The sequence below is a fragment of the Tachyglossus aculeatus genome, chromosome 5 (assembly GCF_015852505.1).
Source record: "Tachyglossus aculeatus isolate mTacAcu1 chromosome 5, mTacAcu1.pri, whole genome shotgun sequence".
Lineage (NCBI taxonomy): Eukaryota > Metazoa > Chordata > Mammalia > Monotremata > Tachyglossidae > Tachyglossus > Tachyglossus aculeatus.
In genome coordinates, this window is record NC_052070.1 from 91,626,952 (window position 1) to 91,647,348 (window position 20,397).

Genomic DNA, 20,397 nt, shown 5'->3' on the forward strand with positions numbered 1-20,397 from the left:
CATCTTCCTTCTCCCACCTGAGCTGGGAGGAGGTGGTGTAACAGCTGAAGCTGCAGCCTTTGTCAGCCCAATCTCCACCAGCATTCTTCGGGTGCCATATCATGGTATAAAGGTATGCCAATCAGTGCTATTTATTGAGCGCTTACTGTGTGCAGGATACTGAACTAATCGCTTGGGAAAGTACAATACTACAGAGTTGGCAGATGCATTCCCTGCCCACAAGGAGCTAACAGTCAAGAGGGAGAGACAGACATTCACATAATTAATATAGCACAGTCTTCCAGTGTAATACCAGAGGTAGGCCTAAGGATAAGTCTTCAATATCTCTTTTGCCCCTGCTGTCTTTTCTCACAGGAGAGTTTGGGTGCTTAGCCTGTAATAGAGGCTACTGCTTTAGAGACTAGTCCTAAGTCATGTCTCCTCCATGCTGGATGGCTGTTTCTCTTGGCCACTGCAGCTCTCTCCTCGCAAGGAGAAAATAGTCTTGCTTCTCAGCTATAAATTCATACTTTCTGCAGCAAAGCTTTGAATAATATTTTGACATCTCCTAGTGTTTGCAGCATTGTTTGTCAGTAAGGGAGATTAATATTATTAGAGGAGAAGAAACATGGTCTAGTGGATAGAACAAGGGCCTGAGAGTCAGAAAGACCTTCTAATCCCAACTCTGCAACTTGTCTGCTCTGTCACCTTGTGCAAGTCACTTAGCTTCTCTGTGCCTCACTTAGTGACAATGTTAATAATAGCATATATAGTGAGCTTCAGTTACCTCATCTGTAAAATGGGGATTAAGACTGTGAGCCCCACATGGGACAGAGACTATGGCCAATCGGATTAGCTCATATCTACCCCAGTGCTTAGTATAGTGCCTGGCACATAATAAGCCATAAATGCCATAACAATAATAGTAATGATACTAGTTAGTTATCCAGGCTGTAAGATCCTTGAGGGCAGGGCACATGTCTACCAACTCTGTTATATTGTACTCTTCCAAGCAAGTGCTCTGGACACAGTAAGCACTCAATAAATTCGATTGATTGATAGAAGTCCAATAAATTCATTGGCTTCCCACCCATTTCAGTGTGTAGTAGTCCTTAATCATGTTGCTGCTATAGCTGATAGTGGTTTTAAATTTTTACCAAGTTAATGCTCTAGTTATGTCCACTATTGCTATGGGAAATATATCCTAGAGCAGGTACATTGAAGAGTTCCACTTCTGAGTATTAACATGGGAAATGTATATGCTCATTCATTTTTGTTTATGCATTTTTAGGAATTACTCTTTCTACGTCCTTGATAACCAGAATTTGCAGCAGCTCTGGGACTGGAACCATCGTAACCTGACCATCAGAGAGGGAAAAATGTACTTTGCCTTTAATCCCAAGCTGTGTGTTTCTGAAATTTATCGAATGGAGGAAGTGTCAGGAACTAAAGGGCGTCAGAGCAAAGGGGACATAAATACTAGGAACAATGGAGAAAGAGCTTCTTGTAAGTTTGCAGTTCACTCACAACATTGCAATATCATACGTCTTTAAAATGCTTTCATGTATCTGCCGCTTACTTGTGTGTAGTAGAATAACTGTATGCACTTGGGTTTCATAAAAGTGGATTTAAATGCCCCACAGAATTGGTTGGAGTAACCGTCAAAATCAATGGGGGGGCACTATTCTAATTTCTGTGTTTAAGATGGGTGTATAGATGTTAAAAAACAATCTTATAAATGGTTTCCTTGTGTGCAACAGAGATTTCAAAACAGTGTTTACCAAATATCCCCAGCTCAATGACTCTTTAGATGAGATCCCTAAATAGAAACTAGCATAGATATTTCTTGTTGTATAAAGGGACAGTACTCTTCAAGGCCATTGCTATTAGCTAACTAGAGCCTTTCTATCCTGAAGGAATTACAAATGGGCAGTCAATGAATTGTACATCCACAGCCAGTGTCAGTCACTGACGGTTCCTTGAGACTATCACAGCAAGTTTTCCTGTTCCCCTAAAACACAGAAGAGAGAAGGAAAAGTGCGAAATTGTAGCAGCAATGTATTGCCACTAATTGTAAAAATGTACTCTAAATGGGCAGTTTGCTCCACTGGGTGAATTCCAAGGCGATGATTTTTTTACTTCCTAAGTTTTGTGGGAAAAGGTTTTATGTGCCTCATTATTAGTGTTAGACATTTTATAGTTTTTGTACTCCTGGAACGCTCAAAGGGGTTATGTATATTACTATTATTTTTCTGTGCATTAGTTGTAAATTGGGAAAATTGTGGGGAGGGTGGTGATAAAAGAGATTTGTAAAATAACTAGTGTGGTTCCTTTCAGGGGTTGTGGAAACCCTATAGAAGACATTTTAAAATAACAGGTTTGGTTTGCTTGTTAGGAGACCGGATTAACATGTCACTGTCTCTTTGGTAAATCATTCTTGAGCAAAGATAGGCTTACCTGAAAAGCTGCAGGGTTTCATCAGAAATTTAGCCCCAAGCCCCTGTTTCATCCCACCTTCCAATAGTAAATAAAACATCTGAAACATCAGGCAGACTTAAAAATACATATTTTTCTAGTACATTAAGCTACTCTGACTTGTCAGCACATTAACAATGGAAGCCATTTTCTTCTTGGAAAATAAATCTCGAATCTTTTTGCCCTGAGAGTGCCATTTTTTATCATATTGAGTGCATTTTAGGAGGCAGATCTATGCCAGTCATTTGATAAATTATCAATCTTTGAGCCAGGTGCTCAATGAGGGTAAATTAGCTGCCAAGGGAGATATGCCTGTATAGTACTTTCATCATCATCATCATCAATCGTATTTATTGAGCGCTTACTATGTGCAGAGCACTGTACTAAGCGCTTGGGAAGTACAAATTGGCAACAGGTAGAGACAGTCCCTACCCAACAGTGGGCTCACAGTCTAAAAGGGGGAGACAGAGAACAAAACCAAACATACTAACAAAATAAAATAAATAGGATAGATATGTACAAGTAAAATAAATAAATAAATAGAGCAATAAATATGTACAAACATATATACATATATACAGGTGCTGTGGGGAAGGGAAGGAGGTAAGATGGGGGGATGGAGGGGGGACGAGGGGGAGGGGAAGGAAGGGGCTCAGTCTGGGAAGGCTTCCTGGAGGAGGTGAGCTCTCAGCAGGGCCTTGAAGGGAGGAAGAGAGCTAGCTTGGCGGATGGGCAGAGGGAGGACATTCCAGGCCCGGGGGATGACGTGGGCTGGGGGTCGATGGCGGGACAGGCGAGAACGAGGTACGGTGAGGAGATTAGCGGCGGAGGAGCGGAGGGTGCGGGCTGGGCTGTAGAAGGAGAGAAGGGAGGTGAGGTAGGAGGGGGCGAGGTAATGGAGAGTCTTGAAGCCAGGGTGAGGAGTTTCTGCCTGATGCGCAGATTGATTGGTACCATTGATTCATTGATTCCTGTTCTGAGGAAGAGAATGACGGTGGCTACATTAGACACGGTCCTTTGAGAGGGCCGTCACTGACAACTAGATTCAATCATTCATTCATTCAATTGTATTTATTGAGCGCTTACTGTGTGCAGAGCACTGTACTAAGCGCCTGGGAAGTTCAACTTTGTTGGTCTGAAAGAGTGAATGTGCTTACTTGGGCACCTTAATGATTTCCAAGGAACAGTTTGAACTTGGGAGAATTTAGAACATTAGGTAAAAAGACTTTACCTCTTTCTAGATGGAGAAAATTCTATATGATTATATTTTGGGAAGCAGCTTGGCCTAGAGGAAAGAGTCAGGGGACCTGAGTTCTAATTTCGGCACAGCCACTTACTTCCATGTGGCCTTCGGCAAGCCATGTAACTTCTCTGTGCCTCGGTGCCCTCATCTGAAGAATGTGGATTCAATACCTGTTAATAATAATAATAATAATAATAATAATAATGGCATTTCTTAAGCACTTATTATGTGCAAAGCACTGTTCTAAGCGCTGGGGAGGTTGCAAGGTGATCAGGTTGTCCCATGGGGGGCTCACAGTCTTAATCCCCATTTTACAGATGAGGTAACTGAGGCACAGAGAAGTTAAGTGACTTGCCCAAAGTCACACAGCTGACAATTGTCAGAGCTGGGATTTGAACCCATGACCTCTGACTCCAAAGCTTGGGCTGTTTTCACTGAGCCACATTGTTCTCCCTCCTAATTAGACTGTGAACCCCATGTGGGACATGATTATCTTGTATCGACCCCAGTACTTAGTGCAGTGCTTGGCACCTAGTAAGCACCTAACAAACATTTATTATTATTGTTGTTAATAGTACTGCTAATATTAATATTATTGATATTATCAATAATGCTAATATTATTATTTTTGGCCTTGCAGTGAAGCAAGCAATAATCTAAAAATCCAAATAAAAATGCTAGTTGGTAGAATAATTGCAATACGCAGGGCAATGTAATACTTTGCCCACAATTGAGCCCCTTTGGGAAGAATTTTAGTGGGGATTGAGTGGAAAAATAAGGAATCTTCTCTTTCATTGCATCAGCCCCACTGTTTGGGTGAAGACAGTGAGTGAAGGCTCTGTTTTAGTGAGTCACTGGTAACTGATTCCGTGACTATTACTAGTGCATTTATGCTGAACTAGCAAAAAGCACATCATTACTAGCATGTTTAAAAGTAGTGTCCCTGAGAGTAAGAAACTTAATTGAATTTCTGGAATAAAAACTGGATAGGTGTGGTGGCCATAAAGGAAATAGGGTTACCTCTTGTAATTTACAGAAACAACACTCCAAACGTGTGAATAATAATTATTATTATGGTATTTATTATACACTTGCTGTGTGTTAAGCATTGGAACTGATACAAGGTTGTCAGATTGGAAGAAATCCCTGTCACATACTGGATTTGCAATCTATTTTATCTACCCATTTTACAGATGAACTGAGGCTTGGAGGGATCTATTATATCATACTCTCTCAAGAGTTTAGTACAGTGCTCTATACACAGTAAGCACTCAGTAAAAATGATTGATTGATTTATGCGAATTGCCCAACACCACCTAGCAGGCCAGTGGTAGAGTTGAGATTAGAATTCAGGTTTCCCATTTTGATCACTAGGCCTCATTGCTTCCTAACCCAGCATTGTGTCACTACTTGACATTTCTTTGTGCTGCAGGTGAAAGTGACATTTTACATTTCATCTCCAACACTACAATGAAGAACCGGATTAAGCTAACATGGCAGCGATACCGTCCTCCTGATTACAGAGATCTTATTAGCTTCACTGTTTACTACAAAGAGGCGTGAGTATCCATGTTCAGGGACTAATGATGTCATTCGGGACGTAAGTCAAAGTGAGGATATGGTTTCTTTTTTGATTGTTGTGTTTATCAGTCAAATGAAGAATAAAATGATTCAGGCAACCTCTCTGGGGACGTTTTTCCTGTGTTCAGTGTCCTCTTTTCATCCTCAAGTGCCTGTCCTTACAAGATTTCTTTGGATGTGGTGTGGTACTGATATTGGGTGAAAAATAGAATTGGGAGGTATTTGAGGCCTCAGTTACTTTAGTGGGAATTTTTAAGAACATAAAATGAACAAAGGTGAAAAGCTTATTTTTGGAGGTGTTTTCCACCCATATTCAAAACTGCATAGAGAAGCAGCGTGGCTCAGTGGAAAGAGCACGGGCTTGGGAGTCAGAGGTCCTGGGTTCGAATCCTGGCTCTGCCATTTGTCAGCTGTGTGACCTTGGGCAATCCAGTTAACTTTTCTGGGACTCAGTTCCCTCATCTGTAAAATGGGGGTTAAGACTGTGAGCCCCGGGTGGGATAACCTGATTACTTTGTATCCCCCAAGCACTTAGTGCTTTGCACATAGTAAGCGCTTAACAAATACCATCATCATTATTATAGATAATGCCCTTGGACCCCTGTTTCTGATCCTCTGTTCTCCTGCCTCAGTGTACTGATTCCTATATTTAATAAGATGGGTGACTAGAAGGAGCATGGGGTCCGGAAAGGAAAATGGACGAAACATGCATGGGAAAAAGTGGCTCAGTATAAACCACTAGATGCTAGAGAGAAATATCTACTTTTTACTGTAAGCTTCTTACAGACAGGGAATGTGTCTGCCAAATCTGTGATATTGTGTGCTCCCCAGCACTTAGTACTTTACTGTTCACCCTCTAGCACTTGATTGATTGAATATGATTGAAATTTTGATTGAAATATTGATTGATAAATATGATTGATTGAAAGTATGACCAGTCATCTACACTGGTTCCTGATTTACTACTAAAAATTCCATTCCTATCAGCCTTCCAGTGAACATCTTTACACTCTCAAGACTATAGAGCCAATAAATCTGTTCTGAAGTACATAATCTAGGTGGGATAATTCACTAAATTTTTCCTATTCCTGAGATTGGGTAAGTTAATTCTCCATGGAGCAGGGAGAAAATGGATTCTTGAAATCCACAGTGATTCCGATGCTCATTTTCACCAGTTAGTTTCCCCTCTCTCTTCATCTTTCCTCTTCCCCCCAAATCTTTTGCCAAGCTAACAACTTTTATCATGAAGAAGCAGTATAATTGACAGATTTGTGTTTCATTTCATCTCTGTTTAAAAAGGAAAACCTTCAGGCAAGAGGTAAGAACTCCCGTGACATAGTCAAACTGAAGGAGTGGGAGGAGGGAAGGAAGGTAGAGGGTGATTATCTACCAGCCTCTGAATAACTAGCAGTTGGTAATATAACTGATTGAGCCATTTGAGTTGAGCAATCTTTTTTATCTCATCGTTTAATCTAACTGTGGCTTGAAAGGATGCCTAGAGGGAAATGTATACATTTATTTGTTTTCATTTGATCAATTTGGCTTAAAGTTTGGTGGTACTGAGTATAGCCAAAGTTGAAAATCAGTTGTAGTCAGCATCTTTTCAAGTTGAGAGTAATTGTCAGAGTGGAACCAAAATCTTGGGCTAATGAACATAAGCTCCAAAGGTGAATAAATACCAGATTAGATTGTGGCATGAGAGCTTCCTCAGACTTAGTTTTTAGTTCCTTCCCAGCCTCTGAAGGAACTACTGAGTCAAGATTTTCATGTTCAGGACTAAAATGAATAAAAACAAAATTATAGAGGGATGGGGGCAGGGACTGCAGAAAATAAAAGACCAAATGAAAAGCAAGCATTCAAACCCAAACCTCTGGTAGTATTGATGTTTCTACTGAACGCTGATGAAAGAAATGTGAAGAACAGTTATGTCCATATAAAAGTTCCTGTTTGAACAGAATGCTTTGTTTTTGTAAAAAATTGGAATGCCAGGACACCATGACTTGCTTGCATAGCTTCCCATTGTCTCTCAGAGAACCCAAGGAAAGGGGAGGTGAAGGAATGAGGGTGGGATGTCAACAGATTCTGAGACACATGTACAAAATACTGTGGAACCTAAACTGAGCTGGTACCGAGCATGTTCCAGGCCCTAGCTTCAAAGTATTTAAGTGAGCAAGAACAGCTAGACGTCATAGACTGTAGACTGAAAGCTACTTGCGGAAGGGATTATGCCTATTAACTCTATTATATTGTACTTTCCTAAGCATCGTAATACAGTCCTCTCCCCACGATAAGCTCTGAATAAATACCACTGATGGTTTAATATGTTTAAACTGCCCACTGCCAATTTAAGAGTGGCACTGGCAGTTTTTGAACATTGGTACATTTTTCTAAAATTGCCCTTGAAACCTCTAATATCTGTGCTGTTCCAACTAAGCTGGGAAATGTAGCCAATGAAATAGAAGTTTTATAGTCATGGATCAGTCTGCCATATTTGGCATCTGTGTAAAGACTTGCAGAAATAATAGGGGTATGTATTGACTACCTACTGAGGGGACTGCACTGTACTGAGCTCCTGGAGAGATAACAAAAGCAGAAGACACAATCCTTGCCCTCAAGGAGCTTACGAACAATGAAATCAGAAAACTAAGCTTAGAAGCCAATCATAACCTAGGCTTCAGTGTGTGAAAACATCCTACCGATGACTCATTCCTGGTGCACCATCAAAATTACTTTGATTACCCTTTCACCTCCTGTACTTATTTAGTTCAGCTGGGGTTTTGGGGGGAGGGTTTTTTATGGTATTTATTAAGCACTTACTATGTGACTGGCACTGTAATAAGAGCTGGATTACAAGGTAATCAGGTTGGACACAGTCCATGTAGCACATGGGGCTCACAGTCTTAAACCCCATTTTCAAGATGAGTTAGAGGTAACTGAGTAGCAGAAGTTAAGTGAATTTCCCAAGGTCACATAGCAGGTAGGTGGCTGAGCTGAGTTTAGAACCCAGGTCTTTCTGATTCCCTGGCACATGTTCTATCTACTAGGCCATGCTATTTCTCTGTAGAATTAAATGAAAGCTTTTGCTTGAAGGACTTCTGTTGTTAACATTGTCTCCTTTAGAAGCTGCTAAGCTTCCACCTTTGAACATATTTCACAGCATTGCTTCACTGTGAGAATGTGAGAAAGAGGTAAGAGGAGTGACATCATCCCAGGCTTTAAGCAGTTTCCAGAAAAAAATGAAATTGTTTTTCTAAAAATAATCAGTCAACTGGATTGCAAATCCATTCTGGGAGGGGAAGTATATGAAAGGATAGAGAAAGAAGAGAGGGTCAAGCCAGAGCCAAGGAGGGGCAGAACTGAACAGCTTGCTGTGAACTGGGAGAGACAGAGCCAAAGGTTTTAATAATACCTTAGTGTTGCCTAAATGAATTAATGGCTACATCACAGACACATAGTATTGCCTAAAATACTGGCTCACTTCCTGAATACTAAATGTGGGTGTTATAATGCAATTAAATAGAGCATTGTCTTTCAGTAATAAAACTAAAAATGAAATATTTTGATAGGATTTTCTGAAGTTGGACATGTTGCTGCTATTAACAGTTTTCATATACAGTTTCTTAGGGATAGTGTGTTGGAATGAGAATTGCACCAATTAGTTGCAAAATGTTGGCCTCTGTTTACACTGTTCCTGAATGTCTTTGTCCAGATGTCTGGCAATTTTTATGCTAGAAACACTTGACTAATTTCTTATGAAGATTTGCGACCAAATAACCTTGCTAGGTATATCATGTATGTCATTAGAGCAATGGGCTGTTTTTCCAATGTTATCCAGCTATATAGTAAAACAGTAAGAATCAAAGTACTGAATGTGCTTCTTTTGCTTCAAGGATCCTACTTAGGCATTTTGGGGTTTTAGAAATCTAGGTATGAGTTTTGGAAGTGATTGCTAGAGTGGCTACTTATTGGTTACATTGGGAATTCACCCAGTAGTTGGAAACACTAGTGGCATGGGGAAAACTATCTGTTGAAAACATTCACTCTTTACTTTTTTTCTTGACTCTTGGGCAAAATCAGTCTTTGGTTTTATTTAATTTCCCTTAATTTGAGATGTTCCCTGTCTGTAATTTGAAATGGCCCTGTAATCTATCTTTTTGCCCTTCTTCACTACAGAGACCATGGTCTTCAGCTTACATAAAATGGGCTTTACTCTTTAGCTTACATAAAATGATCTCTACTCTCTCCTAATTCTCCCTCATGTCTCAGCTGCCTTCCCAACTATTGATAGCAGCATGGTCTAGTGGATAGAGCACGGTCCTGGGAGTCAGGAGGTCATGGGTTCTAATTTTGGCTCTGCCACTTGTCTGCTGTGTGACCTCAGGCAAGTCATTTCACTTCTCTGGGCCTCAGTTACCTCATATGTAAAATGGGGATTGAGACTGTGAGCCCCACGTGGAGCAGAGACTGTCCAACCTGATTACCTTTTTCTACCCCAGCACTTAGAACAGTCCTTGGTACATAGTAAACACTTAACAAATACCACAATTATTAGTATATATCCCTCTGGTATGTCAGCTCCTTGGGGGCTGGGATCATGTATTGTATTATTGTATTCTCTTAAGTGCTTAGAACAATGCTCTGCATTCATTCATTCATTCATTCATTCATTCATATTTATTGAGCGTTTACTGTACGCAGAGCACTGTACTAAGCGCTTGGGAAGTACAAGTTGGCAACATATAGAGACGGTCCCTACCCAATAGTGGGTTCACAGTCTAGAATGGGGAGACAGAGAATAAAACAAAACATATTAACAAAATAAAATAAATAGAATAAGTAAGTACTTAGTAAATATAATTAATTGATTGATACCCACCCCTTCTTAGAAACTCTTTCTAGTCCTGGTTTTTCTGACACTCTACTCCCTAACTGCTCCTCAGGTTTTTTTCAGCTCAGTTGATTCCTTACCTGGTTTCAGTTCTCATCTCCAGCATCAGCTTTTCCAGGCGTACCATCTTACCTGCTTTACAATCTTATGTTTTCTTGACTTGGACACACACACTTGCCTTCATCATCTCTAGTCATTGTACAATCTCTACTCTCATGAACTCTGAAATTTTTCTGTCCAACCACAAGCTCCTCATCAGCCTTCTCTCCATCTGTCTCTTTGGCAACTCATTCTCAATCTCTTTCTCAGGTTCGTCCTCTGTTACCGACCTCCTAATTGTGAGTGTCCCCTAGGGCACAGTTCTGGTCCCCTTTCATTCATTCATTCAATCCTATTCTATTCTCCTTCTACATGCACTCCCTTGAAGAACTCATTTGCTCTCATGGCTTCAACTACCATCTCTGTGTGGTTGATTCCCAAATCTACATCTCCAGCCCTGATCTTTCTCCCTCTCTGCAGTCTCCTATTTCCTCCTGCCTTCAGAACATCTATACCTGGACATCCCACTGACAGCTCAACTTAACATATCAAAAACAGAACTCCCAAGTGCTTAGTACTTGGCTGATTGACTGTAACATCAGCTCATTGCCCCATCAGCACCAAAGGCTCAATAGAGTCATTGTTGTTATAGTCAATCAATCATATCCACAAACTCCATCTACCTCAAAATTCACAATAATAATGATATTAATAATTGTGGTATTTATTAAGCACTTACTATGTGCCAGGCACTGTACTAAGATCTGGGGTAGATACAAGGCAGTCAGGTTGTACGCACTCCCTATCCCACTTAGGGCTCACAATCTTAATCCCCATTTTACAGATAAGGTAGCTGAGGCAAAGAGAAATTAAGTGACTTGCCCCAGGTCACAGAGCAGACAGGTGGCCAAGCTGGGGTTAGAATCCAGGTCCTTCTGATGCCCAGGCTTGTGTCCTAAACACTAAGTAAGCCATGCTACTTCCACTCCTTCATTCATTCAGTTGCATTTATTGAGTGATTACTCTGTGCAAAGCACTGTACTGAGTCCTTGGGAGAATACAATTTTACAATGAACAGACACATTCCTGCCCACAACAAGCTCACAGTCTTGAGGGGAAGACAGACATGAATTTAAATACTCCTTCATTAAATAAATAAATAGGTAGATAAACACTCCTTTGTAAAATGATCCACAATGCATTCCCCTTTAACCACCCTAATGCTAATTTTTTTCTTTTTGCAATCTATTTTGTGTTTATTTCAATGCTGTTACTCTTTTGCCTATTGTGTTTTGTCAAGTTCGTGAATGTGCCACTCCCCTGTAGATTGTAAACTTCTCAGGTCAGGAAATATTTTACTTCAGTTGAAGGTTCTACGATAGCTTACACAGTGCTCTGCTCCTAGGAGCCATTCAATAAATGCTGTTATCTATGCTTTTGGACCCATTAGCCATAAGACTAGGTGCCACTCATATTGTACAGGATGTTTTATATTTTCCCAATGGAATCAAGATTGTTGGCTTCTGTAAGAATTTATCCCAAAGGTTGCTTTGGCCTGTTCCTACAAAATCATTCAGTCTATGTTTCCCCACTCCTCAAGAACCTCCAGTGGTTGCCCATTCATCTCTTCATCAAACAGAAAATCTTTACCATAATAATAATAATAATAATAATAATGGCATTTGTTAAGCGCTTACTATGTGCAAAACAGTGTTCTAAGTCCTGGGGAGGATACAAGGTGATCAGGTTGTCCCATGTGGGGCTCACAGTCTTAATCCCCATTTTACAGATGAGGTAACTGAGGCACAGAGAAGTTAAGTGACTTGCCCAAGGTCACACAGCTGACAATTGGCAGAGATTGGGATTTGAACCCATGGCCTCTGACTCCCAAGCCCGTGCTCTTTCCATTGAGCCATGCTGCTTTTGAAGCATTCAATCATCTTGCACCATCCTACCATACCTCCCTAATTTCCTGCTATAATGCAGCCCACACACTTCAGGCCTCTAATGCTAACCTACTCACCATACCTCGATCTCGTCTATTTCAGTGCCAGCCTCTCACCCATATCTTGCTGGAACTTATTCCCTCCTCATCTCCGACAGAGGATCACTCTCCCCACTTTCAAAACCTTAAAAAAAGCACGCCTCTTCCAAGAGTCCTTCCCTAACTAAGCCCTCATTTCCTTTTCATTCATTCATTCATTCAATTGTATTCATTCATTCAATCGTATTTATTGAGCCCTTACTGTGTGCAGAGCACTGTACTAAGCGCTTGGGAAGTACAAGTTGGCAACATATAGAGACGGCCCCTTCCCAACAGCGGGCTCACAGTCTAGAAGGGGGGGGGCAGACAACAAAACAAAACGTATTAACAAAATAAAATAAATAGAATAGTAAATATGTACAAGTAAAATAGAGTAATAAATCTGCACAAACATATATACAGGTGCTGTGGGGAGGGGAAGGAGGTAGGGTGGGGGGGGGTGGGGGGGAGAGGAAGGAGGGGGCTCAGTCTGGAAAGGCCTCCTGGAGGAGGTGAGCTCTCAGTAGGACTTTGAAGGGAGGAAGACAGCTAGCTTGGCAGATGTGCAGAGGGAGGCCTGGGGGAGGACGTGGGCCAAGGGTCGACGGCGGGACAGGCGAGAATGAGCCACAGTGAGGGGATTAGCGGCAGAGGAGCGGAGGGTGCTGGCTGGGCTGTAGAAAGAGAGAAGGGAGGTGAGGTAGGAGGGAGTGAGGTGATGGAGAGCCTTGAAGCCGAGAGTGAGGAGTTTTTGCTTGATTCGTGGCTGGCAGGCAGCCACTGGAGATTTTTGAGGAGGGGAGTAATATGCCCAGAGCGTTTCTGCACAAAGATGATCTGGGCAGCAGAGTGAAGTATAGGCTGAAGTGGGGAGAGACAGGGGGATGGGAGATCAGAGAGGAGGCTGATGCAGTAATCCAGTCGGGATAGGATGAGCGATTGAACCAACAGGGTAGCGGTTTGGATGGAGAGGAAAGGGCGGATCTTGGCAATGTTGCGGAGGTGAGACCGGCAGTTTTTGGTGACGGATTGGATGTGAGGGGTGAACGAGAGAGCAGAGTCGAGGATGACACCAAGGTTGCGGGCTTGTGAGACGCGAAGGATGGTAGTGCCATCTACAGTGATGGGAAAGTCAGGGAGAGGGCAGGGTTTGGGATGGAAGATAAGGAGTTCAGTCTTGGACATATTGAGTTTTAGATGGCAGGCAGGCAGACATCCAGATGGAGATGTCTTGAAGGCAGGAGGAGACACGAGCCTGAAGGGAGGGAGGGAGAGCAGGGGCAGAGATGTAGATTTGGGTGTCATCAGCGTAGAGATGATAGTTGAAGCCGTGGGAGCGAATGAGTTCACCAAGGGAGTGAGTGTAGATAGAGAACAGAAGGGGAACAAGAACTGACCCTTGAAGAACCCCTACAGTAAGGGGATGGGAGGGGGAGCGCTTACTTTGTGCAGAGCACTCTACTAAGTGCTTGGGAAGTACAAGCTGGCAACATATAGAGACGGCCCCTACCCAACAATGGGCTCAGAGTCTAGAAGGGGGTGACAGACAACAAAGCAAAACCTGTAGACAGGTGTCAAAGTAATCAGAACAAATATAATTAAAGCTGTATGCACATCATTAACAAAATAAATAGAGTAGTAAATATGTACAAGTAAAAGCAGTAGAGTAATAAATCTGTACAAATATATGTACAAGTGCTGTGGGGCGGGGAAGGAGGTAGGGCGGGGGGGATGGGGAGGAGGAGAGGAAAAGGGGGGGCTCAGTCTGGGAAGGCCTCTTGGAGGAGGTGAGCTCTCAGTAGGGCTTTGAAGAGAGGAAGAGAGCTAGTTTGGCATATGTGTGGAAGGAGGGCATTCCGGGCCAGGGGAAGGACATGGGCCGGGGGTCGACAGCAGGACAGGCGAGAACAAGGTACAGTGAGGAGGTTAGCGGCAGAGGAGCGGAGGGTGTGGGCTGGGCTGTAGAAAGAGAGAAGGGAGGTGAGGTAGGAGGGAGCGAGGTGATGGACAGCCTTGAAGCCGAGAGTGAGGAGTTTTTGCTTGATTTGTAGGCTGGCAGGCAGCCACTGGAGATTTTTGAGGAGGGGAGTAATATGCCCAGAGCGTTTCTGCTCAAAGATGATCTGGGCAGCAGAGTGAAGTATAGGCTGAAGTGGGGAGAGACAGGAGGATGGGAGATCAGAAAGGAGGCTGATGCAGTAACCCAGTCGGGATACCTGCTTATTTTACTTCTGTCACCCTTGCACTTAGGTTTGCACCCTTTATTGACCTCTCCCTCAGCCCCACAGTGCATATGCAACATATCCATAATTTACTTAGATTATTGTCTGTCTTCCCCTCTAGAGGGTAAACTCATTGTGGGTAGGGAAAGTGTCTACCAACCCTATTAAATTATACTCTCCCAAGTGTCTGGTATAGTGCTGTGCACACAACAAGTGCTCTAAAATATGGTTGATTGAGTGCTAGCATCAAGTGTTCTCCTTTTGGTCAAATCATCTTCTAGCAGAAAATGACTTCTGAGTGCTGGAAATGGATTTTCATGGGGAGAGGAAATAAACAGAAGTTTTTGTACTCCTTAAGTTTTGATTGTCCCAGTATTTATGGACACTAAATCTCTTCTTTAAATAGGAAAGTTCATTTCTCTGATAATAATTTTGCTAGCCATTAAATGCTTAATATTCATTAAACACTTACTGGGTGCCAAGCCTTGAGGAAAATACAGGAGAATCAATCAAAAGTAGTCCCTATCCAATAATATCAGCTTGAGGGAGATCAGGTGTCTCATCTCCATTTTACAAATGGGGGAACCTGAGGTCAGGAGATGTAATATGAATCACCCAAGGTCTCACAGCAGGTCATTGGCAGAGGCAGGTTTAGAACCCAGGTCTCCTAACTCCTTGATCCTGTGCTCTTTCCACTGAGCCACCTTGCTTGAATCTATGATGTGATTTCTATGTTGTACTCTTTTAAAAATAAACTCTAATATTTTGTGCCATTATCATTCTAGAAAATATGGTATGGCATTTCCCTGTAAAATTATTGGGAACTTTGATTTCTGAAGAGCATAATGATCTCCTTTTTTTTTCCAGACCTTTCAAAAATGTCACTGAGTATGATGGGCAAGATGCATGTGGCTCTAACAGCTGGAATATGGTGGATGTGGACCTTCCCCACAATAAGGAACTCAAGCCTGGAATCCTCCTTCAGGGACTGAAACCTTGGACGCAGTATGCAATTTATGTCAAAGCGGTTACCCTCACAATGGCAGAGAATGACCACATCCGTGGAGCAAAAAGTGAAATCGTCTATATTCGTACCAATGCCTCAGGTATATAGACCCATTGAAAAGGAGTGATTATTTGAATGTACAGCCAAATTGTCATCCCATCAACTTGCATTTCTCGTACTTGCATATTCACTTCAAAGCAATGGATGAATGATAAAATTGGATATTGGTTTAGATGAGAAAGGGAAATGGCTGAGCTGCATTTGGAGTCCAGTAGCCAGCCTGCCTCTAATAGAAGAGGAGATAGGAAGTTGACCCCTTGCCCACATCCACCCTCTGGTCTGGAATGCCGTCCCTCTTCAAATCTGACAGACAGTTGCTCTCCTCCCCTTCAAAGCCTTTTTGAAGAGACCTTGCCTGACGAAGCCCTCCTTTCCTCTTCTCCCACTCTCTTCTGCATCACCCTGACTTGCTGCCTTTATTCATCCCCCACTCCCAGCCCCACAGCACTTATGTACATATCTGTAATTCATTTATATTAATGTCTGTCTCCCCCTCTAACTGTAAGCTCTTTATGGGCAGGAAATATGTCTGGCGTCGGTTTATTGTTATAGCGTACTCTCCCAAGTGCTTAGTATAGTGCTCTGCATGCAGTAAGCACTCAATAAATATGATTAAATGAATGAAAATCTGCGAAATGCCAGGAAATCTTTCATGTAGTTGAGCCCCAGAGTGGTTCTAGTGCTCGGATAAACTTGGGAAAAGATGCTCAGACCAAAAAATGATGTCAGAAGGTGAGGTGACAGCCAGGTTAGCTTGGCAGATGAGGTTGTTATTAGTGGCTGTAGTGATAATAGTAATAGTATTTATTGCTCCCATACAGAGTTTAAGGCACTGTACTAAGGGGCTTGGAAAAGTATGACAGAAGCAGAAAACCATTTTTTGCCCAAGAGGAGTGTATTCTCTGAGTGCCAGGGGTTGCCAATGTCTGCTTTACAAATTTGAGTCCCTGTCTCTGATATGGCTTCGGATTAAAGACTTTGGCCAAAATTTCACCAACCCACAAAATCAATCAGAGGCATTTTTTGTGAGCTTACTATGCGCAGAGCACTGTACTAAGCTCTTGGGAGACTAGAGTACAACAGAGTTGACAGTCACATTACCTGCTCACACTGAACTCACAAAATTCATTGGTTCCCATGGCAGTCATTTGGGATACCCATTTTTTATGGTATTTGTTAAGTGCCTACTATGTGCCAGACACTATTCTAAATGCTGGCGTAGATACAAAGTAATCAGGTTGGACACAGTCCAAGTTCCAAATGGGGCTCATAGTGTTAATCCTCATTTTACAGATGAGGTTACTGAGGCACAGAGACGTTAAGTGACTTGCCCTAGGTCACACAGCAGACAAGTAGCAGAGCTGAGATTACAACCCAGATACTTCTGTCTCCCAGGACTTTCTATCTCCTACAGAGCCCTCCCTGAAAAGATGGACCATTGGTCAAGTCTTCCAGTGAAAGGGACACAAATCTTAAAAGGACTTGAAAGCCTTTGGCCATTTAACATTTGAAAATAGTGGGGAGTAGTAATAATAATAGTAATAAACATGGTATTTGTTAAGCACTATACTAAGTATAGTGCCAAGCACTATACTAAGCATGGGATGGATACAGGTTAATAGGGTAGGACACAGTCCCTGTTCCCCATGGGACTCTCAGTCTAAAGGAGAGGGAGAACAGATGTTTTATTCCCATAGTACAGATGAGGAAATTGAGGCACAGAGAAGTTAAGTGATTTTGCCCAAGGTCACACAGCAGGCAAGTGGTGGAGCCCAGGTAAGAACCTAAGTTTTCTGACTCCCAGGCTTGGTCTCCTTCTACTAGACCATGCCACCTGGCTGCTTGCTTTTTCGTACCTAGTATTTGAAATATAGATGGATAACTTATTTGTTTTTAAGTACTTGATTTTGGAAACTTCATGTGGCTGAGTATCAAGTGGTCCTGATTAGTTTTGAAAAATCTAGTATTAGTCATATCCTTTTCCAAAGTTGTCATGCCTTGAAGGTGTACAGAGCCTCATGTTTCTTTAATAACTATACTGGAACTGGTCATCTCCATCTATTTTGTAAATGGGTTGAGTTAAAAGTTTACTTATGCATCTTGGATAAGCAAGACTGTTGCATTAGGAAAATGTTTCCAAATAAGAAGCACTTTTATTAGCCAAAATCAAAACAGCATCCTTTGTTTTAAAAGTCATGCATCTTTCTGTTTCTGTGCAGGTAATCTGGGATTTGGGCTAGAAGGAAAATAAGGTGAAAGCAGATATTTAAAAAGTGGGCCACATCACCTTGGATTTCCTTCTTTTGGAGACATTCTTTTCTCAAATCTATGAGTTTACTTGGACACTGATTCAGGCTATAATTCAGGCCCTGAATATCCAGTTTGTGGGTTTCCCATGCTCTTTGCTTCATCTCCTTTTTTTTAAGTGGTATTTGTTAAGTGCTATTTGACAGGCAGTGTACTAAGCACTGGGGTAGATCCAAGTTAATCAGATTGGACACAGTCCATGTCGCATATGAGACTCACAGTCTTAATCCCCACTTTACAGGTGAGATAACATAGGCACAGAGAAATAAAGTGACTTGTCCAGGGTCACACAGATAAGTGGCAGAGTCAGAATTAGAACCCAGGTCCTTCTGGCTCCCAGGCTTGTGCTGTATCCATTGGGCACACTGCTTCCTAACTCCTTGCTTCCTATTGTCTGCCCCAGTAATTCATTAGTATGGCCCCAGAGGGTGAGCAGGGGATATGGTAATGAAATATAAGCCTGATTTTTGGCCTTGAGAGAAATTTGGATTATCCAAGATTTCAATATTCTTCTCCCTTGTTAACACGGGCAAACAATCAGGAGATAGCTGTATTTCACTTGTACATGAGGTAATTGAGAATGAAACATTTTGCTTATGCATCTAAATTTTTTATGTCTGTAGATCTATTAATTGTGATTATGAATATGTGAACTTTTCTGATTTACAAAGAAACTCCCAAATCCATGCAAAATGTGTTAATTGGAGTTTTTAAGTGAAATAAGGGATTGTGACATAATAAGCATCCTGATGATTTATCTCTTGTTCCCAAAGTAACCACTTAAAAAAAAGTTTAACAATAAACAGAAACCTACATACATTATGGTAGAACATGAAAACCAGATTTTTTTTCTACCATATAATTCAGGAGGACATATTTTGGTATTAAGAAAACTAATTAATTTCAATTTTGGTGCCACTTTTTAGAATGAAATTTGTGTTTTCAAGATTTAATTATAAGAACTTGTTAGTTTTTTTGACATTTGCATTCTGCATGGGAAGATAGCTGTCTAAGGCAAGGTTTGTGTTAATTAGACTCATTTTCAACTTTAATCCAAATCACATTTCAGTCCATACAGTGTGTATTTTTTTCCTTTGCATTTTTAGTGCCCTCTATACCCCTAGATGTTATTTCAGCATCCAACTCATCCTCTCAGCTCATTGTGAAATGGAATCCTCCTTCTCTTCCAAATGGTAACCTGTCCTACTACATAGTAAGATGGCAGCGACAGCCTCAGGATAGTTACCTTTACCGACACAATTACTGCTCCAAAGGTAAGGATGCTTACGACAGCTCATAGTAAAGTTGTTGAGACACGTACCAGTTAATTGCTATTGTTTGAAACTGCCAGGATCCTGATACCACAGGTATCAAGTAATTACTTGTCAACAGAAACATGCCAAGTTCTTGAGCAAAGCTTAGGACATTTTTTTCACCTCATCTAGTATGTCACCGGTTGTCTTATCCATCCATTCCATTTTTCTTCTTTTTTTAAACTTTCCTTTTCTATAAAAGACAAAATTCCTATGCGAAAGTACGCTGATGGCACCATTGATGTTGAAGAGGTTACTGAAAACCCCAAAACTGAAGTCTGTGGTGGAGAGAAAGGGCCTTGTTGTGCTTGTCCTAAAACTGAGGCTGAGAAACAAGCAGAGAAGGAGGAGGCTGAATACCGGAAAGTCTTTGAGAACTTCCTCCACAACTCCATCTTTGTACCGAGGTAAGGTAACTGAAAATTTCACTTAGATTCACTGATTCCCCTCAAAAGCTGAGGGCTGTTCAAAGAGAAATACCACTGAGATTTTTGGGATGCTGAAGGGAAAATGATATTGGTACCGGGTATGTGAAGTGATGGGGGCATGCAGAGGGGATTGCCAAACTTTGCTTGATGACAAAATGGAGCTCCAGCAGATAAATTGGGAACCGTGGTAGAGGATCAGCTTTTCAAATAAAAACACTACCATCATTTCAAGGGTTATTCTACTGTACCCCCCAGAGAGATCATTCATGGTGACCCAGAGTGGTGGGTCAGTGTTTCCTGCAAGGCAATGAAACATAGCCTGAGTGGGGAGATCTCGAGATCTACTCAGGGATCCTAATACATAGCAACTATTCCAAAGACTCTACCAGTACCACCCAAAGTAATAACCCCTGGGCATACTGGCAGTCGATAAGCTCTCGTTACCGCTCTTTTGTGGACCTTTCACCATGGCAGATGTTTAGATGTTGCCAACTTGTACTTCCCAAGCACTTTGTACAGTGCTTTGCACACAGTAAGTGCTCAATAAATACAATTGAATGAATGAATGAATAGTATAATAATAATGATGGTATTTGTTAAGTGCTTACTATGTGCCAAGCACAGTTCTAAGCACTGAGGTGGATACAGAGTAATCAGGTTGTCCCACGTGGGACTCACAGTCTTTATCCCCATTTTACAGATGAGGTAACAGACACAGAGAAGTTAAGTAACTTGCCCACAGTCACACAGCTGACAAGTGATGGAGCCAGGATTAGAACCCGTGACCTCTGACTCCCAAGCCCATGCTCTTTACACTAAGCCACACTGCTTCT

The 20,397-nt window shown here is 41.8% G+C and overlaps 1 protein-coding gene across 1 annotated transcript in view; it reads left to right on the forward strand.

Moving 5' to 3' along the window:
• Positions 1-20,397, forward strand: part of IGF1R (insulin like growth factor 1 receptor) — a 327,353-nt gene that overhangs the window by 261,559 nt on the left and 45,397 nt on the right. The window contains exons 6-10 of the mRNA XM_038746228.1: positions 1,271-1,485; positions 5,130-5,256; positions 15,318-15,556; positions 18,930-19,097; positions 19,339-19,543. Coding sequence (XP_038602156.1) covers positions 1,271-1,485; positions 5,130-5,256; positions 15,318-15,556; positions 18,930-19,097; positions 19,339-19,543 — 954 coding nt within the window. The remainder of the gene's footprint in view (positions 1-1,270; positions 1,486-5,129; positions 5,257-15,317; positions 15,557-18,929; positions 19,098-19,338; positions 19,544-20,397) is intronic.